The sequence below is a fragment of the Dipodomys merriami genome, unplaced genomic scaffold, assembly GCF_024711535.1.
Source record: "Dipodomys merriami isolate MVZ:Mamm:240054 unplaced genomic scaffold, mDipMer1.0.p SCAF_41, whole genome shotgun sequence".
NCBI classification, from domain to species: domain Eukaryota; kingdom Metazoa; phylum Chordata; class Mammalia; order Rodentia; family Heteromyidae; genus Dipodomys; species Dipodomys merriami.
This window is the reverse complement of record NW_027205715.1, coordinates 12,196,451-12,222,050: the sequence shown is the minus strand read 5'-3', so window position 1 is coordinate 12,222,050 and position 25,600 is coordinate 12,196,451. Positions and strand designations below refer to the sequence as shown.

The following is a 25,600-nucleotide window of genomic DNA, read 5'->3' as shown; positions in this document are numbered from 1 at the left end:
TTTTCCAAGCTCTGGTTCTTGGCAGTAAAAGGGTAGATATTGAGCTACTGTCTGAAGAACATAGCTGGGGCTCAAGTTCAAATGAGCCATCTTTTTTCTCTGCTTTTTTTCTTGGCTGAAAGTGAAATGTTATCTGTGGACATGGACTATGACAGGTGGGGATGATCCTGGCCTCAAGAGAAAGGATTTGCAGCCTTCTAGAAGCCTGCAGTGTTTTTGTGCCACAGCTTTCTGCCCCTTGTTTCTTACTTGCTTCTTGAGTTGTTCTTGTGGACTTTTCCTCAGGGATACATTGGCTTGTAGATCCCAATTCGTGTGTAATTCTCTACTCCCCACTGAAGACTCTGCTTACTGCTCTAGAGATGGTGCATTGGTAACAGACCATGCTTTAGTAGCTCTGACCTGGGCAGCTCGGACCTGGTCATCTTCTACTGCCAGATGTTTCCCTGGGGACTTGAATACAGATGGCAAGGTGAACAACCACTTCACAGACCCACCAAATAAACTTCGGCTTCACTGACTCTGCCAGAGGCTCCTTCTGAGATTTCCAGGGGCCAGATTTAAGGCTCTTCTGCTTATGCAGCTCCCTTTCCACTGGTACTCCCAATCAAAGAACCTCAAAATTTAAACTAGTGAGGGCGGGGAGGGGGGAGGGGGATCAAGGGGCGAAATCACTGTGCTTTGTTCAGCCTGATGTGAAGGGTGGTTGGTGTTTTTCCTGCATTGTATCTTTTCTTACTGTTTCTTTAATAAATGGGATGTGAGGGCTGCTGCTGTCCTTCTATTTGTTAAAAATACTTTATAGGGAGAGAAGTTTACTCTGCTTTTCATAGTTTGGCCACAGACCTGCATTACCTGTCAAATGCTTGCACTTAGGAAGGAGCAAGCTTTGGTTTTAGCCTTTGGTTACACTCATTTGCCAGTTACTGCACTACCAACGTTGCCTCACCTCTATAATAAAAATTAAGCCATTATGGATCAGCAGCTGTGGCAACTTAATCCTACTTTTTTTCTTCTTTTTTGCCAGCCCTGGGGCTTGAACTCGGCCTGGGCACTATCCTTGAGCTCCTTTTGCTCAAGGCTAGTACTCTAGCACTTGAGCCACAGTGCCACTTCAGTTTTTTTTCTGTTTGTATGGTACTAAGGAATTGAACCTGGGGTTTCGTGCATACTAAGCAAGCAGTCTACTACTAAACCACATTCCCAGCCTTAAAACTACTTTTGAGATCCACTAATTAAATTTTCTATATCCATTCTTTGAGTCCATAAGAAATAGCTGGCTTTACCAAGGACAAAGCATAAATCACTTAGAGATACCAACTCAGAATTTGGGATCATGTGCTGAAAGTTCTGTCCCCAGTGCGGCTAACAGGTGAGAAAAGTGGGTTTTTCTAACCTCATCTGTGGACAGGTAGCACCATCAGTAGCTCCATAGCTTACTAGGCTCATTGGGAAGTGGTAGTCTTACAGAGGTGGGGCTTTGTTTTCATTGAGGGCATGGCCTTGTCCATGGGCTTTGTCCCCAGCTTCCCCTCTTGATCTCTTTCATTCCCTGTGGCTACTAGGTGAGTAGATTTTCTCCATCACATGTTGCCCTTCATGACACTGCCTCACCAAGTGCCTAGAAACCAACCAAATGACCATGGGTTGAAAGTTGAAACTGCCAACGTAAGTCTTTTCTCCTTATAGATAGGTATTTTGTAACAGCAATGGAAAGCTAGCACACCAGCATTATATAACAATCTTTATTTTAACAAATAAGTGATGCAGTATAAAATTTTTGACCTGAAAAGTTAAAACAACAACACAAAAACAGGCTTAGAGAAGCAGCATAGGACCAAAGCAGCTGCTCTTGGTTGCCAGCAACAAGGAGAACAGCTGCTTGTGACCTAGAAGGGTTTGCGTTTGGGTGACAGGCTCCAGGCTGACTTAGCACCATGAGGTTGCCAACAAAGCACCAAGGAAAGATAAGAAAGGCAGCCAGGACTGTATAAGCACAAGGACCAGAGCGGCGCAAACAGTAAAGGGATGGAACAGAGCCAAAGGTGTTTGGAGAGAGCAGACAGGTGGCCCAGCACTCTGAGCTGGTGACTTGAGGGCACAATGCTCTGAAGCCAATGCCAGCTTCAAGACTACCACAGGAAATGTTCAGGCACTCAGCATCAGACTCTCAGCAAAGTTGGAGCTGAAAAACCCTTGGAGTTATGTGTTGTCAAGACAGAAGTGGGCAAGGGCTGGGAAGGTGGCTCAGTGGTAGAGCGCTTGCCTTGCATGCATGAGGCCCTGGGTTTGATTCCTCAGCCCCACATAAGCAGAAAAGGCCAGAAGTGGTGCTATGGCTCAAGTGGTAGGGCATTGGTCTTGAGCTGAAGAGCTGAGGGACAGTGCCCAGCCCAGAGTTCAAGCCCCACAACCGACCAAAGGAAAAAAAAAAAAGGCCCCAAGAGCCTTCCATGCAGCTCATTTCAATGCTTTGTTCTTGCACCAAAGGAATTCTGAAGTGGGCAGCTGCCAATGAAAAGTTTCTGCTAAACCAAAAGTTTGAGAAGGTGAATGCAATGAAGGGGTTGAGTCCTGCAGTAATGTGAGGCAGAAGATTCCAGCTAAGCTACAGTAGCAGGCTCAGTCCTTGAGCTCGGTAAGGCCATGGCTTACTTCTGAGTACTTCACATCCAAAGACATGGTGAACTATAAAAAGACCAAGAGAAGAGGACACAAGTGGAGGAAAAATGAACTACACAACTTGTAGACAGAGAGATGGGAGAAACAGGAGCAAAGGAAGGGGTGACATTGTCCAATGTATTCATTACCTGACTTTTGAAATGACAACTCTGAACAACGCCTTGATGTTAAAATTTCAAGGTGGATGGCTTAGTGCCTCTGGAAGATCAAATTCAAGATGAGGATTTGGTTACAGACTACTGGGCAGGGTCCATGCCAAGTGCCAAAACAGAGGGGAGAGTCCTGGAGGCTAAGAAAGAACCTGTATCTGGGCCCCCACCTCATCTGGTAACTCCTGTGTGAAGAACATGGACATTAGCAAAGACAGGGTAGACAGTAGAGTGAAGCAAAGCTTGAGCTGTAGAAGCAGCTGAAGAAAAGGTGCAGGCAGGCAGCACATGAAGCTGGTAGAGTAGGTATAAACATCCAGAAGGTGCTAGATAAGCATGAAGAAGTGGGAGCCTCTCCAATGAGATTGGAGGACCTAATCAAGAGAGGGCCATTGTGTTAGACACCACCTCTGAGTTCTGCCACATCTTGAGGGAAATCACCTACAAGCTAGCTGGCAATAAGGAGGAAGAGGAGGAACACCCAGCCAAAGGGGCTCTGAAAGGGACTGGAAGAATATAACTGGAACATGGTCAGTCTAGATGACTTCTCTCCCTCCTCTACCACCATCTTGAACAAGGAGCCTCTTTTGAAACAAAGGCTGGTCATGCCGGGAGCTGGTGGCTCACACCAGTAATCCTAGCTCCTCAAGAGGCTGAGATCTGAGAATCCAGATTCAAAGCCAGCCTGGGGAAAGAAAGTGTGAAACTTTTACCTCTAATTAACCACCTAAAAAACGAGAAGTGGAGCTATGACTCAAGTAGTAGAGCCCTAGCTGTAAGCAGAAAAGCTCAGGTACAATGTCCAGGCCCTGAGTTCAAACCCCATGACCTACCAACAACAACAATAAAAAGACTGGCTACAGCCCTGCTCCCAAGGTGTCAGTAAAGGGCTGGCTGGAAATCACAGTGCAGAAAGTTGGTTGAGTAAAGCCCCCCACGAGGCCCACTCTCAGCCACATACTGTATCAGGGGCAAGATGGTCACATAAAAGTACAGATGGGAGGAGGAATATTGTGACTTCACTAGGACTTCAAGAAAGATCTACAAACCCCATGTTAAGATAAAGTATGTGGATGAAAACAGGTTTAAAAAAACAACAACAAAAAACAAAACTCCCGCCCCAGGCAAGCTTTCCAGCACTTGTGCCATGCTTCCATGGGGAAGGGCTCTGGCAAAACACAGTGAAGAAACTGGACAAACAGGTGCTTCTGAAGATGAACTCCAGTGACAAGCTCCTGGACACTGACTTTGCTCCATAAACCATAGAAGACTGAATTTTCATCAGCAAGAGCATGAATGCAAACACCACTGAGTGAGGCTGCTTCCCCAACTTTCATGTTAAATACAGTTCCCTCATTTAGGAAAAAAAAAGTGAAAATAAATATGCTTACAGGTTATTATAGAAATACAAAAGAGATTAAAATTCTTAAAAACCAAAATGAATCCAATTAATTGTACAAAGCCTCTTCCCTTGCAAGAAACAGGGATAAAGCTGAAGACCCAGTTTGGTTTTGCTGCTGAAAATTGTACAAAATAACTTAGAAAAACCAGTCGAGGTCAAATGTTGTGAACTTACTACCTGTCTTTTTTCTTTTTCTTCTTTTTTTGATCTGAGGAAAGTTGATGACAACAGTACAAGTCAAGGCTGATGGTAGAACAGTCAGTTGTCCACCCAGAGTCCATCATCCTGCATTAACCTTCAAGTAAAACTGAAGTAAAACAGCCCTTAGTGAAGTCTGAGCTCTGCAGCTGGCTGACTGGATTTCCTCCATTGTAATGCTCAAAATAGCTTACTTCTTGGCCAGCAGGAAACACATAAGAGCCTGGAACAACTTGTCTTTAGCAAATGCTTGCTGTTTCCCAGCCATCCTGGGTTGGGTTTGACATCAGCTAGCAGTTTCACTAGAAACTTGAGGTCTATGTAGCGTTGCTGCACCTGGAAAAACCCTTGAATTCTTGGGAAATGAAGGGAAGCACCAGGGTTTGCCCATCCAGTTCAGAGCACGCCTCCTTCCTTTATAGGGAGCACCTGTGCACATTTCCACACACTCCAACTTAGTTCTGGTTCTCAGGGGGTTAGGTGGACCCTCTGAGAAAGGCCATTTGGAAGGAGAGTGAGCAACACTCAGAGGCTCAGTGAGGACCCCAGGTTTCAAATCCCAAAGCCAAGCACAGTCTGGATTGCAAATCACTAGAAAATGGTTTCCAATCACTCCCCAACAGCAGCAGAGGAAAATCAGCCCTGAGGGATATAAGAGAGAAATAAGAACCTTAGGATTAGAACCAACTCCATTTCCGAGTTTGGCTTCTGGACAGAAGTGAGTAAATGCAGTAGTGACTATCCACAACCTGGTTGTAAGCATTCTCTGAAGAGGCCACTGAAAATGGACAGTCTCAAAGATGACCAACTTGGAGTTGAGGGCTCACTTTGGCATTGCTGAAAAGCTTTCCACTGGAGATGATTGTCGATGACAATAATAAAATCACATGTAGTTAACCAACTGCCAAGGCATCTACCGGTTCTAAGATGGTGACCAATGTCCTCAAAGGCTCTGAATATTCTTCCTCTATGTTCACAGACCTGGCCTGTCTATTTCACAGGGTCCTGTAAGAACTCTGACTGCCATTTTATCTACCACCCTCAAAAAAAAAAAAAGTGCCTTTCAGGAAAGCAAAGTGAGGAGGATAGGCTATCTAGCCTTTGATGAGCTAAATCTGAGAGGAATCCAGGAGTATACAAGTTTAAAATCCACAAGTCTTTGCTTCCTTCCCATCTGAATACATTGGGATTTGATCTTCCTGGTAAGAGATGACTATAACATTTTATCTGTCCAGCGAATGTCACAGACAAGCTTAGAATCCATTTAGATGTCTGAGCAGTTTCCATTTGGGACATATTCAGCTGTAAGCTTCCATGTTCTCCATGGTCTTTAGCACTCTCTCAATTTCTTTGTTCTTCCTGGCAAACCTGCCTTTTTACTACAGTAAATACAGCAGTATTCAATGCTGACTTGCTGATTTCACTCATCCTGGGACGTTGAGTTGTGGTACATCACAGAAAGCACCATTATTAGACCCTGTAGTCTGATGCCCAAAGATCAAGCTTCCGGGCCTTGTATTTCAGGCACAATCTTAATGCATTGAAGCCTACATGAGGATTAGGGAGGGAGGGGATACAAAATAACCCAGATCTCTCCATGGAAATTCACCTGCTACTTCTGTTTATGTTCAGATGGGTTAGTAGGATACCTTCCCATAGCTGTCATTGCTTCATTTTCAGAAGTTGTCACAGGGTGGGATTTATTGCTTAGCTCAGCATACTCCCGAGTTTCCTCTAGATCCCAGGGGGAGGAAGGAGCATCTTTCCCAGAGTCCACTGCAAGGGCAGAGAGATGAGCAGCCTCAAGATTGACAAAATCCCCCTCTGCCCTCAGCCTGTAGAATCAGTGTTGCATTCTCTGAGCAGAGCTGCCCAGGCCATACTGTAGTCACCATTCTTTGCCTTTCAGATTTGTCCTTTAGACCATTAAACTAAAACACAGCACTCCCTCATCCCTCCCCCCATCATTTCCATTCCCCTTCCCTCCCTGACCCATTGCACGTTTCCCACTCTGCCTGGGGGCTATCTCATACCTCAGCAAAAGCTAAGCTATACTGTTCTGGCTTCTTCCCACATCGCCGTGCAATAATAGCCAGATACAGCATCAGGAGGGCCACCCAGTAGCAGCCATACAAGATGGCCCCAGAGACAAGGAAGGCTAGCTCAGTCTCACTGAATAGGTCCTGGCAATAAGCTGTGTAGGCCAGCCCCCCCAGAAGAACCGCCACCCAGATGGACACAGGGATAAGGCCGATGAAGTTCACTACAATGGTTTTTCGGCCAGAAGTGCCCCAGCCAGACTTGTTGATGGTAGCAATGGCAAAGATCTTGGCTGGCAGGAGACTGGACATATAGAGAAGGGAATACAGGGACATGAAGATCATCTCTGCATTGCCTCGAAGGAAACAGGCATAGGTAGCCTTGATGATGCCCACCAGCTGCACCGTCAGCAGGAAGAGAAGAATGTTCCAGATGCGGCCACGATAGAAAAGCTGTATGACTGTGGCAATGAGGAAGAAGGGAAAGAAACCTGTGACCACGGACTCATAGGTCATCCAGAGGTGGTGCTTATGGAACCACAGAGAGTTGTAGAGCCACTCCCGGAAGTAAGACTTGCTCCAGCGGGTCTGCTGGTTGAGCCATCGGAGGTACTTAGTGGGGGTCTCTGTGAGACACTTGGAGCGCGCTGTATACTTAGTCCGGTAGCCAAGGCTCAGGACTCGGTTGGTAAGGTGCCGGTCATCCCCAAAACTGCACTTGCTGCCTAGGAACTTCTGATGGTACCAGTCCTCCAGGAACTGCTGGAGGAGGCTGTTGCGGTACATGCCCAGGGGCCCGCTAATGCACTGCACACAGCCAAAATAGGACTGGCAGGCCCGTTCCACGTTGAAGGCCATCCAGTACCGCACACTGCTCAGGAAGGATATCCACGAATCATACTTGTTGAGGATCTGTAAGGGAACAGATGCTTTGGGCTTCCTCTTCTGAGGGATCTAAGCCCCAGAGGAGACAAGACACCAAGAGACCATGAGGCCTGTTCTGGTTACTCAAATTCCTGGCCATCCATTATTGCCTCCCTGGAACAATGCTCAGGGGAGGAAGCTATCTCTACTCTCCCCAGCACTAGCTCCCCACTGAGCTATCTACCCTGATTTTCCTGTTCAAGCAGCCAAAGCCATCACTAATGCAGGACAGAATTGGGGTGACAGAGAAGAGCCTGGAAAGCAAAATACCACTCTCTTGTTCTGGCATTTGGCAAGCTTCTAAGAAGTGGCATATGATGCCAGGTGCAGGTAATCCTAGCTACTCAGGAGGCTGAGATCTAAGGATTGAGGTTCAAAGCCAGCAGGGGCAGGAAAGCCTGTGAGATTTTATCTCCAATTAATCACCAGAAAACCAGAAGTGGCACTGTGGCTCAAGTGGTAGAGTGCTTATCTTAAGCTGAAGAGCCGAGGCCCAGAATTCAAGCCCCATGACCAAAAAAAAAAAAAGTGGCGTATCACCTATAGTACCCTCTGGAAGGAGATCTGGCCCTGTCTGCTCTAGACTACCTAGCATTCTTCAGCCCAAGTTGCCTAAGAGCAAAGGCTTTTCAAAGCCATAATATGAAGTGGCTGCCTGCTACACCTCCACTCAGAAAAGAAGTTCCCTCTGGGATCTGTGGGCTCCAAATCCTATGTCTTTCTTTATCAACAGCCTCTCTGTAACTGTTTAGTGTCATTCCCCCTCCCAATGTTGAAAAGAATAGGGAAGTTGGGGAGCAAACAAGGTCAGCCCTTTGATCTTGATGGAAATTGTTAGAGGAGACCCTCCCCAAACAGTCCAGCCCCCTTCCCAGGAATCTCTTGTGACTTACTTGGACATCTCCCCCGACTCCCCCTACTTGAGGATCCTCCTCCAGAACTCGAAGCATCTCAATGGTGCAGGCTGGGTCCAGCACAGTGTCAGAGTCACACACCTGCAGGGGAGTGCATCGTCAGCCATTTTGACCTTAACACCTTCCCCTCCCTGTGACCGCCTCTCTCCCATGATTCACTGCCAGCAGAAAGATCTATGTCAAATAGAAGAGGAATGGGGAAGCAGAGTAAGGAAATATGAGTTCTAATCCCCGGCTCTGCAGCCACTAAGCTGAGGAGAGAAACCCAGGAGACTGTAGGTGCTGAGCCTGGGAAGAGGGGAAATGCTTATTAGCCCTGGACACATTGTTGCCAAATTGGCTCCAGAGATGGCATCAAGATCTTTCTCCAGGGCCCTTGGGCAGAAAGGGGAACGAGGCTTGGGAATCAGATGACACCTACAGTGGGCCAGGGCCAACAGACATTTTTCAGAAGACTGAAAAAGGACTCCTGCCAGAAGCTACTTAATGAGCAGTCCACATGTAGGTAGTCACAGATTAATGGCGTCCACATTTCAGCCTCTGGCCTCTTAGACAACCTGCAACCCCAGCAGTGAAGATTGGTCTTACCCACAATCCCCCTCCTTGAGATCATAAACGTAGCCCCCAGGCATTCTGTGTTCCTGAATACAGACTTTTATGCCAAGTCTCTAAGATGGGCAGTTTGGGCAACAGCTGCTCTTGCCTGGATTTATTCTGAGTTACTAGTTGAACTCATACCCTGGTGGATGACTCCTTGCCTGTTTTCTAAAATGTTCCTGAAATGGTCAAAACAACCACGGAGAGGTATGCTTGGTTTCCAAGTCCCCAGATTGAGCTCTGTGTCATGATTCCCACAGGTGAAGCCAACTCCTGGTCTGCAGATACCTAAGTTTATACTGAAGTTGCTGACATAAGGAGCCGGGTTCAATCCTCAGCCCCCAAATCAAGTTGCTGAGTAAGAGCCCATTGCCTTCAGGAAGGAGGCTGCCTTAAACACCTCAACCGTTGTTTTCTCTCATCTTTTTCCTTGCTTCCTCCCTCACCCACTGCCAATCTTCCTGTTGGAGGCAGGCTGGTATAGATAAGCAGCAGCCTAAGGCCAAGGGGAAACCAGGCCCAGCCTAGATGTCTCGCATGGCTTCTCTCCTCCCTACAGAACATCTGCATATGCTGGTCTGAACTGGGAAAGATTCTCAAAACCCCCAAGCTTACAGGCTGGCTCTACTACTACTTTCTGCCAAACTCTCACTCATACCTCCTTGACTCCAGGGAAGTCTTTATAGCTATGCAGGGTGGGGAAAGAAAGCCTTGTGCGCCTATTTCCCCACTGTCCACAAAGACACACCCTCAAGGCGGGCTCATACCTATAATCCTAGCTACTCAGGAGGCTGAGATTTGAGGATTGGGGTTCAAAGCCAGCCTGGGCAGGAAAGTCCATGAGACTCTTATCTCCAATAAACCACCAGAAAATTGGAAGTGGTGCTGTGGCTCAAGTAGTAGAGTGTTCATCTTGAGCTGAAGAGCTAAGGGACAGCGCCCAGGCCCTGAGTTCAAGTCCCAACCGACAAAAAAAAAAAAAAAAAAGACACACCTTCAGCAGGGCTGCTGGAAGGCAGGCTGGAATCCATCAAGTTTTCACAGGCTCGAGCCCAGGCCCAGGTCTCTGGGCCATAAAGAGGAAAGTATGGCTCAGATGAGAGCCTGTTTACAGACTACTCACAGATAAGCAAGAAAGGGAGTTGTGGAGCAGAGCAGGTTTGGAGGTCATGTGCTTTAAGGGGACTGTATGATATAGTCACAGTGGCTTGGGGCTTCTCCTTAGTTTACCAAAGACGACCTCCTAACCCCCAGTAAACTAAAGAATTAAACAGCTTAAGGACATCCTTCCTACATGGCTAAAGAGGCTCTAAGCCGAGGAAGACAGGGAATACAAAGGTATCCACTTTTGCATATGACCACTTTTCAAAAATAACAAAATACACAAGTTAGGTAGCCAAACTACAGAACGCTTAAATAGAGGAGAGCAAACATGCCATTAGCAAGACTAGGTTGGCACACAATTGGACCAGCCAACTATTCTTCTTTCATTGATTTATGAAGGGAAAGCAAGACATAGAGGCTGTGTAGATGCAGTGCAGAATTCTCATCTAGAATCTGGGATCCTGAGGGTGTTTTGTTTTGTTTTTAAATACTGAAATGTGTGGTTTTGAAACTCAGTTCTCTCTCTAGGTTGTTAATGAAAAATTGAAGCTATGTCAGCCTTACCAACTTTTCCATGCTGGTGCCCATGACTGCTCTGAACAGAGGTAGGCAGGATCTGCTCAGGGTTCTAGCCCTGAATGTTCTGCTGAAATGTGAATCTAGATCACTGACATACCCATCCTCACTCTAAACCTGGCAAGTAGAGCACCATGAAGCACATTTGTCTGTGCTTCTGTTTCACCTTCTTCTAGCCGAGATAATAACAGTATCCCCTGGGAATATTATGGGAATTAAAGGAGCAAATATCTGTGCAATGCCTACAACAGTGCCTGGAATAAAGTGGACGCCATGTACCACTTTGCTGCTGTTATTATCAGGGACATCAATTCAGAGGTCTGGCCAGAATCAGAGCTTCAGATAGGCAGAACTAGGTTTCTGGCCTGGGTCTGTTGGATCCCAGCACTGTTTCAGAGACCCATTACGCCTTGTGGCCTTCTTCAGCAGAGCTTTGGAGGTATGCACAGCTTGAAGCCCTAATTGGCTGGCTATGGCCCCAGGCACACACACTCCTAGAAAGCACCCTTACCTGGATATAGTCCACCGAGTCGCCAAGGGCCTTGAAGGCCGTGTACATGACCTCACGCTTGCCTCCCCACTTCTGCATGATGCACGAGAAGGTGCTGGCCCATACCACTGCACGCACACGCTCCATGCCCTCCTGCAGGCTGGCCTCGGTCTCTCCTTCCCCTGCCTCGTGGAAGTTGCTGCGCCACACAAAAAAGCCAGCTTGCTCCGTGCCGCCCAGCACCTCGTGGAAGATGTCCAGCATGTAGGCATCCTCCTGGCGATTGCCATCCACCACCATGACCACCTTGAGATCGGGGAAGGCGATGCGCTGGGCTGAGCGGAGGCACTTGCGCAAATAGTCTGGGTCTTCTTGGTAGGCCGCGATGCAGAGTGCTACTGAGCGCCGCCGCGCACCGGGCAGCTTCAAGGGCCGCCATGCTCTGCGCATGCGCCTGTGCTCCAGGAAGGCAAACAGGCTCTGAATGAGCAGGTGCAGGCCCAGGATGGCGCCGTATAGGCCAAAGGACAGGTAATGCTTTTCTGTGTGGATGAACTGGTAGCCTGTCACATAGGCTGCCAGGATGCCTCCCAGCACCACCAGTGCAAACAGGCTGGTGCCCACCACACGCAAAGCTGTCGTCAGCTGTACCGGCATCTGATGGGAGAGAAAGGGGATATAGGGTCAGGCAGGAGACATTTGCAGGCAAAGTGAGCATGGGCATTCTCAGAGCCTAGCCTGGATGGGAGAATAACCCGCTAATAAAGATCATTACTGATTGGTAGAGCACTTGCCTAGCAAGCTAGCAAATTCAATCCCCAGTACCCCCAAAACAAACACCAAAGGCCCATCCACTTACTCGGGGAGCGACTATGACTTTGGAAACTCAGAAGTCAAATGGCTGGGGTTGGAGTCCCAGCTCTGCCACTTACCATCTGTGGCCCCTACACTATTACATCTGTTACCTCAGAGTGTTTGAGGGGTGAATGGGTGACATGTAAAAACACAACAAAAACACAGCACCATTTGTTATTGTCTGACAGAATAAAAGCCAAAACTATGGGATCTCCCTGGTAGAGGGCAGACAGAGATCTGCTTGCCCCAAAGGTCACCAGTGACAAGCTTCAGTGGTGAGCCCAGGCACATGGGGCAGCTCTGCGAGCAGCGTGGCATCCTGGCCTAAGAACCATTACCTCTAGTGAGTGAGAGTGCACTCTGGAAGGGACTGTTCCCAGGTGAAGCACCAGACAAGACTCATGAAGAAATCAGAGGAGGAAGAGTCCAGAACAGGAAGTACAAGAGGGGTGGAGAGAGGTAACACAGGCAGCTTGTCTTTCACAGTGCAAAATCAGTATGAGAAACTTCCCTGTGTTCTGCCTTCACTTTTTTTCTTCTTCTTCATTTACTTGAGAGGTAGAAAAGAAAAAGAAAACTGGGGTGAGGGGGAGCTGACTTGGCAAAGAGTTGGAATCGTGAGAACTGGGCTCCCAGAATCCCAGCACCCAGGAGGGTAGAGAGCCAGCGCCAGGAGGAACCGCAGCTACCACTGCAGCAGTCCAGCAGTCCAAGTTGGCTGCTTGGAGAACCCCATCCGCTTGGTCCTAGTGCCCGCGTGGAAATCTGCGTGCACATCCCCTGCCCAACCACTGCTGGAAATAATGCCAGGTTTCAGTTTGCAACTAAGTGGGGGCTTCTAAGCCTTTGCCCTGTTGGAAATAGATGTGCTGTAATGAGCAGACTCCAGAACTCAGCACCAGAGATAAGCTCCACTCCCACCAGGCTGCCTGACCTTGCCCAAGTTCTCTAAGAGTTCTTTCCATCGCTACAGTGCGGGGTCTGAATTCGTTTCTCACTTCGAAAACCTCTGGAAAATCATTCCCCTTAAAGTGGAATCACATCAGCCCCTAAGAGCTGCCCAAATGTTAGTAAGGCGGATTGCGGTTTCCTCCAGAGCCCAGATGGGGGCGGGGCGCAAAGGAGAGGTGGGCAGGGGAGGCTGCGTGGACTGCATGCTCCCTGCCCTCCACGCCCACCTCCTCTCCTTGCCAGCCACCTGCCTCATCTGGAGATTCCCGTTTCCACTCTGCACTCCAGACAATGCCCTCTCCCGGCTTGCTAAGCTCTGGTCTCACTGGAGCCACGCTCAACGCCCCTTCCCCCTCCCACCCCTCCAAAATATACTTTCCACACAGGGTGGCTAAGGCATCAGTCACTGCCTCAATCCGCCAGCGACAGAGGCACCAGCAGCTTCCAGCAGCTTCCAGCAGCTTGGATGGGAAAGGGTGGCTGGCTGCCTGGCCGCTGCGGGAAGCGAGGCCGCGGGGCTCTCAGCCCGGCCAGCGCGGGGAGCCGGCCGCGTGCTTCCTCTGCGGGACTCCCAGCCCTCCCAGTTCTCCCTCCCTGCGCGCGCGGTCCAGGGTCCCCAGGCCTGTATCCACCGCCCAGGGGTGCCCCACTCCCCAGTTCTGCTCACGTGCCGGGGACCCGGGTGGGGGGGGCGCCGCTGCCCCTGCAGTCAGGAAAGGGACCAGGGTCTGTCCCACTCTGCAAGGCCCTGGCACCCCGCTGCGGAGCGGTGCGGTGGTGCGCGTGGCTGCGTCCACCGGGTCAAGGCGGCCGCGAAGACACCGGCCGCGCTCTTCTTCAAGCGGGAGCTTGGCCTCCGGGTCGAGGCGGCGCTGGCCACACCCACGTGCCCGTTTCTCACGACCCAGGCGGGGAGGAACGCAGAGCCCAAGAAACCACAATTGGACCGGGCCCTGCTCATCTTCCCCGGGGCCCCAGCCACCTTGGCAAAAGAGTGCCGGCAGACAAAGACGGCCTCCCCGGTGTCGCCAGTCCCCTCCTTCCCCGGGCAGGACCCCTCCCCCACAGGATCCGAGGCCCTGCCTCGGTATCCCCCTCTCCCACACAGGGCCCCCGCGAGGTCCTGCGGCGGAACCCCCACGTGCAAGCGAGCGCCAGGGCGGGCGACCCCCTGTCCAGACAGCGGCCTCTGCCACCCCAGGCGGGAGGACGCGGGGCGCGATCTGTACCGGGCTGCTCCACAGACACACACACACACTCCGAAGGGATCCCCGGAACCTGGCACAGACTCGCTGCCGCGCGCATCGGGTTCAAGGGCACGAGGATGGGGGCGCTCCCCAAGGCCGCCACTCCCCCTCCCCCCGCCGGACAGCAGCGTGAAATAAGAACCTCCAGGCAAAGGCGCACGCCCTGCTACCCACCCCGCAAACTTTGAGGGGCTGCCTTGTTGGCAGAGCCTCTCCCGCTGACAGGTGCGCCCTGCTGCGGGGCCCACGCGCGGCGGGACGGAAACTTGAACACCCAGCGCGATTGCTAGCGGCAGCCCTTGGGGAAGGGGGCTCACTTGGCCCGCACGACACGTGCCGCGCTTGCCCGGCAGGTCGGCAGGAGCCGGGGTCGAGGTGTTCCGGCAGGTGCGAAGCCCCGGAGGAAATGGGGGGGGGGAGCGCCCCACATGCTCCTCGCCTCCTCATTCATTCACAAAACCCGAGCCGCGAGGGAGGCTGGGAAGAGAGGCCGGAGAGGAGGCCGAAGGAAAAAACGAGGAGGGGGCCGCGGGAAGCGCCGCCAGGAAGCCCGGAGCTGCCATTACCCCCACCCCCCAGCTCTGGCGGCCGGGGCGCAGGGCAGGAGGGGCCCCGGGAGCCCGGCGCGCCCCTCGAGGTGGCCGGCCCGCGCTCACCGTGCCGCCCGCCGCCCGCGCTCCGGTGCTCAGCAGGCCCGCGGTGGCTCCATGCCCCTCCTCGGCTCCTCGGCTCCACCGTGCGGCGCCGTCTGCACCGTGCGCCACCGCGCGCTCCGACTGACAGCGCCGGCCCCACCGGGCCGCCTTAAGTACCCAGCGCGGACCCGCCGGGAGAGGCGCCCTCCTCCGGGCCCGGGGCCCGGAAAGTTGGAAAGAGTGGGGGGGCTCCCCGTCCCCGGCTTCCCCGGCGGGCGCTCGGCGAGTGGCGGGGTCCCGTGTGACCACGGCTCCTCCAGCCCGCAGAGACCGAGCTTGCGCGTCCGCTCGGAAACTCGGTTCCCCCGAAGGCGAGCGGGCGGGCGGCTCCCCTGCTCTGGGGAGGCGCGCATTGTATACAATCAAGAACCCCGGGCGTCCTTCACTTTCATTACCCTTTCCGTCCACGCCTCGAATCCCACTCACCCTACAACGCCGCCGGAGGCTCGACTTGGGCCGGAGAAAAGGGCTGCTAGCTGGACGGGGAGCTCTCTAACACACAGGCAGCAAGACCTTCCTGGTGGCAAGAAAGAGATTAATTGTCCAATAGAAAAAGGCTGGTAGGAGAAGGTGCTAGCAATTGTGTGAAGATTAGCTTTGAATTCCCCAGTAGAACTAATGACATAAAAGCTGTTTACAAAAGCTGCAATGGGCTTGCTGGAGGCCTTGCAGGAGTCTTACAGCCCAAACAGTTCCGCCACCTCCCCAATTTTACATTTTTATTCCTGAAGTCCCTGGTCTCCAACTCCCCACTGACATCCCTTCTAGGAGTTTCCAGGCCCCTGGAAGCTGGTGCTACACTTGGGCGAGGTGAAGTGGAAGAGATTGGGAATAATGATAAAGACTAAAAAATTAAAAATTAAAAAAAAGCAAATTTATGCCTGGCACTGGGGGTGGTTCATGCCTGTAATCCTAGCTACTCAAGAAGCTGAGATCTGAGGATCCAGTTGGAAGCTAGCCCAGGAAGGAAAGTTTGTGACACTCTTACCTACAATTAACTCAAAAAAAAAAAAAAAAGTGGAGATGGGAGGGAAGGGATGGTAGGGAAAAACAAAGGAGGAGGTAACAATGCTTGATAAGAAATGTACTCATTACCTTGCTCGGGTGATTGTAACCCCTCTGTACAGTATTTTCACAATAAAAAACTTATTTAAAAACTGGAAATGGAGCTGTGGCTCCAGTGGTAAAGTGTTATGCTTGAGCAAAAGGGCGCAGGGACAGCATCTAGGCCCTGGGTTCAAGCCTCAGGACTGGCACTAAAAAAAAAAGAAAAGAAAAGAAAAAAATATTGGGCTGGGAAGGTGGCTCAGTGCTAAAGTGCTTGCCTTGCTTGCATGAGGCCCTGGGTTTGATTCCTCAGCACCACATAAACAGAAAAAGCCAGAAGTGGCATGGTGGCTCAAATGGTAGAGCATTAGCCTTGAGCTGAAGAGCTGAGGGACAGCATCCAGGCCCAGAGTTCAGGCCCCACAACCGACAAAAAAAAAAAAGAAGTATTGGGGCTGGGAAGGTGGCTCAGTGGTAGAATGCTTGCCTTGCATGCATGAGGCCCTGGCTTCAATTCCTCAGCACCACATAAGCAAAAAGAAAAAAGCCGGAAGTGGCTCTGTGGCTCAAGTGGTAGAGCACTAGCCTTGAGCTGAAGAGCTGAGGGACAGCACCCAGGCCCAGAGTTCAGGCCCCATGACCGGACCCAAAAAAAAAAGAAAGAAAGAAAGAGAGAGAGAGAGAGAAAGCATGTAAAAAAAAAAAAGTATTTCCATGACCTCCAAACACAGCTGAGATAACTTTTCAAGTTGCAAGTTTATAGACATCTGAGCTGCTCTTCCAGAATTCATAGGGGCCCAGGGACTTGGCTACCCACTCCATCACAGAACTCTGAGCCCTCTGCCCTGAGGCGAGCAAAGACCCGAGGCTCACCTGCTCCCATCCTGCCCTTATAGCATGTGCTGTGTCTTACTGCTCAAAAAGGCATCCCTGATAAGCCACATGAGTTCAAAATGTATGTGTAAAGTTTTAGGTGAGGAAAGAACATGCAGGAGGAGGTATAGGTGAAGAAAGGAAAGTTTATTGGGGTACACTTCCAGGCGAACTCCCTGGTCAGGAAGAGAGGTTGCACTGAGTTTGGTTGTAGCAAGGTTTATATGGCCAGGATCAGCAGGAACTTTTAGCACGTAACTTGTTTTGCGAGTTTGAACAGTTTTGGGCCAGTGAAGAACGATTAGGACAGGTGGTGTATAATTGGGACAGGTGGTGTAAAAGGGAAGTGGCTTTCCTCAGCTGCCTCTGCCCTCCAGCGGCCAGTCAGTATGTCTTAACCAGCTCATGATGAGTCCACAGTGGGGCTCTACTTACCACAGTTTGCAGAACACACATGGAGACAGGTGGTGTTTGGTAAAGGTGTCAGCCATCTTTGCTGCCAGGCGGGTGGCAGTATGTGTCAATGTGTCTCCATCCTAGAAATGACCTTGTTAGAATTATTAGATTTAAGAGTTCAGCTGAGAAAGTGCCCAGTTAAGCTCCAGTGAACTTTAACCAGAGGGCAGAGTGGGGGCCCCCGGCTATGGATTCTAGTTGTCATTCCCTAAAGCATTTGGGGACAGGACGTTCTGGGATCAATCTTTGATCTTTTTCTCTATTGCACTTATAGACTACTGGAGCTCTGGGCCACCTGCGCTATATTATCCAGAGCCATGGCAGAGCCTGGACCAGCCAGGGGCTTGAAGGTCTGTGTCTCCTCCTAAAGCAGCAATCTGCAACAAATCAGGGACAAGAAGCAGGGGTTGGGTGGGCACCTTGACCCTCTGGCGAGCAGAAGGTCTCTACTGAGAGAGGGAGGATCCAAAATGATCAAGCATTCTTGTCAGAAGCCAGAAATCCAGAATTTGATGTGAAATCTAATTTTTAAGTATTGGCAACTAATTTAGATGGTGGAAAAAATACTTCATAGGTCAAGCAATGGCTGCTGGTAAAAATAATCTCAACAAATAGGCCTGGTTCTGGTGGCTCATATCTATAATACTAGCTACTCAGGAGGCTGAGATCTGAGGATCGTGATTCAAAGCCAGTTTGGGCAGAAAAGTCTGTGAAACTCTTTTTTTTTTTTTTTTTTGCCAGTTGTGGGGCCTGAACTCTGGGCCTGGGCGCTGTCCCTCAGCTCTTCAGCTCAAGGCTAGTGCCCTAAGTCTTTTCGTTTTTTTTTTTTTTTGTCTGTCATGGGGCTTGAACTCTGGGCTTGGGCTCTGTCCTTGCACTCTTCAACTCAAGGCGAGCGCTCTACCACTTGAGCCACAGCGCCACTTCTGTGGAACTCTTATGTCTAATTAATCACCAAAAAGACAGAAGTGGAGGTGTGGCTCAAGTGGTAGAGGACAGCCTTGAGTGAAAAAGCCAAGTGAGAGCACAAACTCCTGAGGTCAAGTCCCCATAGTCCGTATGGAAAGGTCCTTTTCAGTCCTCAACTTGACAACCTCACTAGACAGTTAAAACCTCTGAAATGAACAGAGCTAAGCCGAAGACGAAACATTGTGAGAAGAGTCAGCACACCTCTGCTCTTACCAATTGGCTTTGCTCCTAAACAGCTTCCCGTGAGGGAGCCAACTCTCTTGTATTCTGCTATGCCAGGCTGGGTAGCTGGTGGTACGAGGCAGATAAGAGACCTGTTACCTTTGTGGTCAGCTCTGCCAGGGATGGCTTTCTAATCATTGGCATCCAATTTGCGATACCCTATTTACATTCACCCCTTCACTAGGGAGGGAGGTGGAGGAGTCTTTAAGAGGTTGATATAATAAAGCTTGACTTTATCTCTGCTTACCACTGGGGATTTAAAAATAGGACTAATTTCATACCCAATCACTTATAAACGTAGATTCAGATGTTGCTGAATTAGCTTTTACACAGGTGCTAGAGACTAAGCCTCCTTGTTGGTTCAGTAGTAAAAGATTCAGGCTGCACTTTCATGTTCACTTAATACACATGGAGGACCAACACACACACACACACACACACACACACACACACACACACACACACACACACACACACACACACACACACACACACACACACAAACACAAACACAACCTTTTGAAGTGAATAAAGATGGATTATACATGCCTTCCAAGCCAGGTATGGTGGCATGTATCTGCAGTCTCAGCTACTTGGTGACAGGCAGAAGGATTACTTGGCCCTAGGTGTTCAAGACCAGCCCAAGAAAATACAGTGAGACCTCCATTTCCAAAAAGACAAAACAAAAACAAAAATCATAAAATGCTCCCAACTAGTAACAGATGATGTCACATTCTGTCCTCTGACTGCATAGGCCTTGCTTTCTTTTCAAGACCACATAAACCTGCAGCACTAGTTAATAGCTAATTTGAAGTGGAAAGTGCATGCCGTGGGTAGGGCAAGGCAGCTATTCCAAACAAAGTTTCCTTTCATAACTTTCCCTCTCAGGGACAAGCTCTGTGGTTTCTAGATGCTGTCTGAAGAAGCAGACTCCAGCACCTTTCCAGACTACTGTTCCCATGGTGAGATTTTCATCTCAGTCCCTCTTTCCTTGGTGGAAGAAATGCATTTGGAATGAAGGGGCTTCTGCTTTGCTGGAGGCTGAGTGGGCAGCCCTTCTAAGAGCCAGATTCTTTGAGGCTGCCTTGAAGCTTGGGGATTTGGGTAACTGGACATCAAGCCAGACCTGAGGGTGCTTTTCTTGGAATCTCCTAAACAGGAAAGGCTCATTGCCATCTTTCCTTGCTCTGCTTCCATAGGTAAGTGTGGAAAAATCCAGAAGATAATCATTAGCCATCATCTACTTGATGGAGTGCAGTGAATGCAGTTACTAAAATTTATGTTCATGAGGAGAATACTGAAACATGCATTGTTAAGTAAACATAGAGGACACAAATTTGTTCTGTATGAATGGCTACATTTCTGCAATTGTTTTCTTGAAAAATCTATGATCTAAATGACAGAAGTACTTTTTTTTTTTTTTTTTTTTTGCCGGTCATGGGGCCTGAACTCTGGGCCTGGATGCTGTCCCTAAGCTCTTCAGCTCAAAGTTAGTGATCTACTACTTGAGCCACAGCCCTACTTCTGGCTTTTTCTATTTATGTGGTGTTGAAGAATTGAACCCAGGGCTTCATGCATGCAAGGCAAGCACTCTACCACTGATCTACCTTCCCAGCCCCGAAAAAGTACTTCTAAATTTTAAGATAATCAGATTTGACATTAAGATCAGATCTAAACTGGGCATAGTGGCACATTTATAGTATATTATTAGGTATTATATCTTAATATTTGGTACTAGAAAAATAGATCTTTTCCTTTTTTCTTTCCTTTTTTGTTTTTGTTTTTGTTTTTGGTCAGTCATGGGGCTTGATGAACTCTGGGCCTGGGTGCTATCCCTGAGCTCTTCAGCTCGTGGCTAGTGCTCTACCACTTGAGCCACAGCACCACTTCTGCTTTTTCTAGTGGTTAATTGGAGATAAGAGTCTCATGGCCTTTCCTGCCCAGGCTGGCTTTGAAAGTGATCCTCAGATCTCAGCCTCCTGAGTAGCTAGGATTACAGGCATGAGCCACTGTTGCCTGGCTTTTTTTTTTTCTTGTCAGTCCTGAGTCTTGAACTCTGGGCCTGGGTCTGTCCCTCAGCTCTTAAACTCAAGGCAAGTGCTCTACCAGTTGAGCCACAGCACCACTTCTGGTATTTGGTGGTTAATTAGAAGGAGATAAGAGTCTCATAGAGTTTCCTGCCTGGGCCGGCCTTGAACTGCAATCCTCAGATCTTAGCCTCCTGAGTAGCTAGGATTATAGGCCTAAGCCACTGATGCCTGGCTCCTTTTTTTTCTTTCTTCAAATTTTCTACTTATGAGCATAATTTTTATGGGCATAATTTTATGATAAAAAGGTAGCATCCCAACCTCAAGTTCAAGCCCCCAACTGGCAAAAAAAATAAAATAAAAAGGTATATTTTTGTAAATCAGTACTGGGACTTGAACTCAGGGCCTAGACACAGTTGCTTAGCTTTTTCACGCAATGCTAGTGCTCTACCACTTGAGCCACAGTTGTACTTCTGGTTTTGGTAATACATTGAGATCAGTATTTTACGGACTTTTCTTCCTGGACTGGCTTCAAACCTTCATCCTCAGCTCTCAGCCTCCTGAGTAGCTAGGATTCAGGTATAAGCCACCAGTGCTCAATTAAAAAGATACTTTTAAATAATCTGAATTCTAAATTCACAGAACTTCCTTCTAAGCTGGGCCTGGATGGTGGTGGGTTTTTTTTTTTTTTGGTCCTGTCGTGGGGTCTGAACTCTGGGCCTGGGCACTGTCCCTCAGCTCTTCAGCTCAAGGCTAGCACTCTACCACTTGAGCCACAGCGCCACTTCTGGCTTTTTTCTTTTTGTTTATGTGGTGCTGAGGAATCGAACCCAGGGCCTCATGCATGCAAGGCAAGCGTTCTACCACTGAGCCACCTTCCCAACCCTGGATGTTTTTTTTTGTTTTTGTTTTTGTTTTTTTTTTTAAAAAAAGAGCTGGAAACTTAATTCTATAATGAAAGCAGTAAATCTCAGAGTCAGAATACAAGATTGGAAGTAATAGTCTGGCGTGGTGGTGAAGGCTTGTAAGTGATCCCAGCTACAGAGGCAGCAGCAGGGGGACCAAGAGTTCTAGGCCACTCAAAGGAATACTATCCTAGTTTGCATTCCAAGCTGCCAATGCAGCAGGGGGACACTTAAGGTAACATTGTTCAAATTCATTTGGCTTGTGATATAGTAACAGCAACCACGGTTCTCAAAAGTGCTGGCACTTCAGCTTTCTGTCTTCTTTTCTGATTAAAAATACCATTTGTCACTGTCAAAGGAAAGGTCCCAAGCTGGATGTCCATAAGTGTATTAAGAGAAGAGCTGAAGACAGGGGAGGTCCCCATTCGTGGCTTTGTGGGAATGGATTTCCTAAAGTACATCCCACTTGCAGATTTTTTGGGGGTTACGATGCCCCTAATAAACACACACACACACACACACACACACACACAGAGAGAGAGAGAGAGAGAGAGAGAGAGAGAGAGAGAGAGAGAGAGAGAGAGAGAGAGAGAGAGAGAGAGAGAGAGAGAGCCAATGCAGTACTTCCTGCATATTATTCTTGTATGACCTGGTGAATTTATTTATTTTTGGGCTGTCTTGGGGCTTGAACTCGGGGTCTATGCACTGTCCCTGAGCTTTATTTTTGCTTAAGGCTAGTGTTCTACTACTTGAGCCACAGCTCCACTTCCATTTTTGGGGGTTAATCGGTTGGGGATAAGAGTCTCTTGGATTTTCCTTTTTTTGGGCTGGCTTTGAACCACGATCCTTGGATCTCAGCCTCCTGAGTAGCTAGGATTATAGCTGTGAGCCACTGGTGCCCAGCCCTAGTGTACTTTTTTATTTTTATTTTTTTCTAGTGTTTTTTTGAAGAACACTAGAAACCACTTGCACCAATATTTTTAGGAATAATTGGGGCAGCCCCAGGCTTGAATAGCTTACATTTCCTATGTGATTTTATTTTACATCAAGCATAGAGTACACATATTGGGTGGTCTCCTCAGCTGAGAAAGTGAAGCACAGCTCTGGCACCAAAAGGCCAAGTAGGGAGCTAGAGTCAGGTGGTCAGGCCTAGAGTGGGGAAGGTCTAGCCTTCACCCTCAAACACTACCTCCAAGACGATGATCATATGAGCTATGAAGCAAGAAGGAAAAAAGTGAAAGAAGAAAGGCTATTAATTGGAACTAGAAGTGAGGCAGAAAGCACAAAGAGGAGAGGTCCTGTCCCATCAACCCACCAGGAATGGCATTCTAGCAATCTTTTCTTTTCTTTTTTTTTTTTGGGTCCAGTTGTGGGGCCTGAACTCTGGGCCTGGGCGCTGTCTCTCAGCTCTTCAGCTCAAGGCTAGTGCTCTACCACTTGAGCCACAGCGCCACTTCTGGCTTTTTTCTTTTTGCTTATGTGGTGCTGAGGAATCGAAGCCAGGGCCTCAAGCATGCAAGGCAAGTGCTCTACCATTGAGCCACCTTCCCAGCCCCTCTAGCAATCTTTTCACTGGCAAAGGTTGCCTGCTTTTCTCCCAGGAGAACTTGGGGACTTGCCCAACCAGCTCTTCCTGGCAGATTCACCTTTGTTGCTAAATCACAGATTGTCTGCATTTTGGGGGGCTTTCCCAGTCCAAAGGATGGGGAAAGGTGGTTTCTAGAAACTTGTAAGGGTCTGAGCTGCTCTATGTTGGGGAGTGGAGTCCCCAGGACTCAGTAGGCTTCATCTTGGCCATGGAAAAATGTGAGCATGTCTGATCAAAAGCCTTATTCTCACTTTGGTGGGGAGAGAGACCTTTGTACCCTACCTTTGAAGCATCAACACACCATTCTTCCCTCCTAGTGAAAAGAGCCTACTTTTAAGGCCCCTGAAAGTAGCATTCATGTAGTCACCATAGGCCGAAGGTCTGGAAGTGGTGAGTGCTCCAATCAAGGTGCGTGCCTGGGGAGGGGCCTCCCATCACACTGGGGAAATGCAGGGCAGGGTGGCCAGAACCAGGTGGCCACCTATGCATGTGACAACTTGGGCTGCTCAGAACAAAAGCCCTCCCCAGGCATGGTTCTGAACTGGCTGCAGCTATTAAGGCAGACAGTGAAGATGAAATCTTACATCATTATTAATAAAGCACTTAGAGGCCCAGTCACTTTTCTAGTTTCCCAACAGAGAGCTGCTTCCCACGGCCTCTCTTGAAACAATTCTGTTTAGGGCCAGCCAATTGTGCACAAGACTGTGCATACTAGCAACTAGGAGTAGGGGGAGAAGTTTCTCATTCTCTTGCACTCCCACCTCCTCTCCATCCTTTCTGATTTGCTATGTGCAAGAACTTACCTCTCTCTCTTTCTCTCTCTGTCTCCCTTCCTGCCTCCCTTCTCTGTGTGACGCCGGGGCTTGAACTCAGGGTCTCACATTGCCCAGGCAGGTGTTCTACCACTTGAGCTACATCTCTGTTATTCTGAAAAGGAAATCTCAGAACTGAAATTCTGTCTACCCAAGATGACAGTCACAACAATGCCAACCTTCACAAAGGGGTTTCTGGATGGAGTTTATGAGAAGACTGACTCTATTTCCTAGGTTGTATCCTGTGACATGGCTCTCTGTTCCCTTTGTACCCAAGAAGGGGGCAAAGTCTTAGATGTCTAATATCTTAGTTATCCCATGAAAGAAGATAAGCCACTGAAGTATAGTAGCTGGTGGGCTGGGGAACTGCAGCACACATGAAGCCACAGGTGAAACCCCAGATTCCGGTGTCTTGAGGTTGGGTTCAAATGTAAGACAAGTGTAGTATCTATTGGACAGCCGCAAAGCCCAGGGGTTACAGGCGCAGCCTTCGGAGCCAGACTGCCTGGGTCCAAATAGTGGTTTGGCGACTTCTTACTAGCTATGCAATTGGGCAAGTAATTAGCTTCTTGTGTGCCTCAGTTTTCCCATCTGTAAAACAGGGTAATAATACCTACCTCACAAGTACTGTGTGAAGAATATGAAGCTCTCTCTGGAGTGTTAACTACACTGATGATTACTACATACAGTGATGAGCTACAACCACTATTCACACTGGGGCTTGCAAGTTGAACCTGAGAAGCCATCAGACCCTTTGTTCTGAGTCTGGTTTGGGAAATATGGTCACTAGCCTAGGGACCCTCTGATCATACGACAAGATATTGCCTGACATTGGCAATATCTGGCAGAGTTTCAGTTCTGGCAAAAGGCCCTTTTAAACACATCTGTGGAAGCATAGGATCTCTCTCTCTCTCTCTCTCTCTGTCTCTGACTCTCTCCTGGAAGCTACCTCTCTACCTGGAAGCTGCTAGCTAGTGCTGAGCTGAACTTAGGCACTTTGCATAACGACAAGGTGTCTGTACCAGTAGTTCTGGTGCATAGAAAACTCCAGCCTCCAGCATTACCTACTTTTAAATTATCTAGAGAATGGTATAGACCCTTTGTTAAGGTGCCTGAATTTTTATTTCAGAGGTATGAAAGCAATGTCAACTGATGTTGGAAGAAAGTAGGTCTGTGTCAAATTTTGGGGGGAATATCTTGGTATTAACATTTAAGATGGTTGCCAAGCACCAATGGCTTACACCCTAGCTATTTAAGAGGCTGAGGGGCTGGGAATGTGGCTCAGTGCTAGAGTGCTTGCCTAGCATGCAGAAGCCCTGGGTTGGATTCCTTAGTACCACATACACAGAAAAAGCCAGAAGTGGTGCTGTGGCTCAAGTGGTAGAGTGCTAGCCTTAGCCTTGAGTAAAAAAAGCTCAGGGACAATGGCTCAAGACTGATCAAAAATAAATAAATGAAAAAAAAAAAACCATATACGCCAGGTGCCAGTGGCTCATGCCTGTAATCATAGCTAGTCAGGAGGCTGAGATCTGAGGATTGTGGTTCAAAGCCAGACCAGGCAAGGAAAGTCCCTGCTACTCTTATCTCCAATAACAACCAGAAAACCAGAAGTGGTGCTGTGGCTCCAGTGGTAGAGTGCTTGTTTTGAGCTAGAGAGCTCAGGGACAGTGGCTAGGCCAAGACTTCAAGCCCTACAACTGACCCTCCCCCCAAAAAATATATATATATCCATATAGTGCCTGGAGATATGGTACATACTCATAGTCCTAGCATCTGAGAAGCAGAGACAGAATTGTCAGCTATAAGTCAACTTGTGTGTCAAATATCTATGAGCAAGAATCCAAGAAGAAGAACACCAGGTACCAGTTGTTCATGTTT

General features: G+C 48.8%; 1 protein-coding gene across 1 annotated transcript; it reads right to left on the bottom strand.

The window, feature by feature from the left end:
* Positions 1 to 1,731: 1,731 nt before the first annotated feature.
* LOC138807046 (hyaluronan synthase 3) lies at positions 1,732 to 14,839 on the bottom strand. The gene is made up of 4 exons (XM_069992625.1): positions 14,785 to 14,839; positions 11,097 to 11,732; positions 8,288 to 8,389; positions 1,732 to 7,382 (listed from the first exon to the last, which is right to left on the bottom strand). The coding sequence occupies exons 2-4, from the start codon at positions 11,730 to 11,732 to the stop codon at positions 6,459 to 6,461; spliced, it is 1,662 nt and encodes a 553-aa protein (XP_069848726.1). The 5' UTR covers positions 14,785 to 14,839; the 3' UTR covers positions 1,732 to 6,458.
* Positions 14,840 to 25,600: the final 10,761 nt, after the last annotated feature.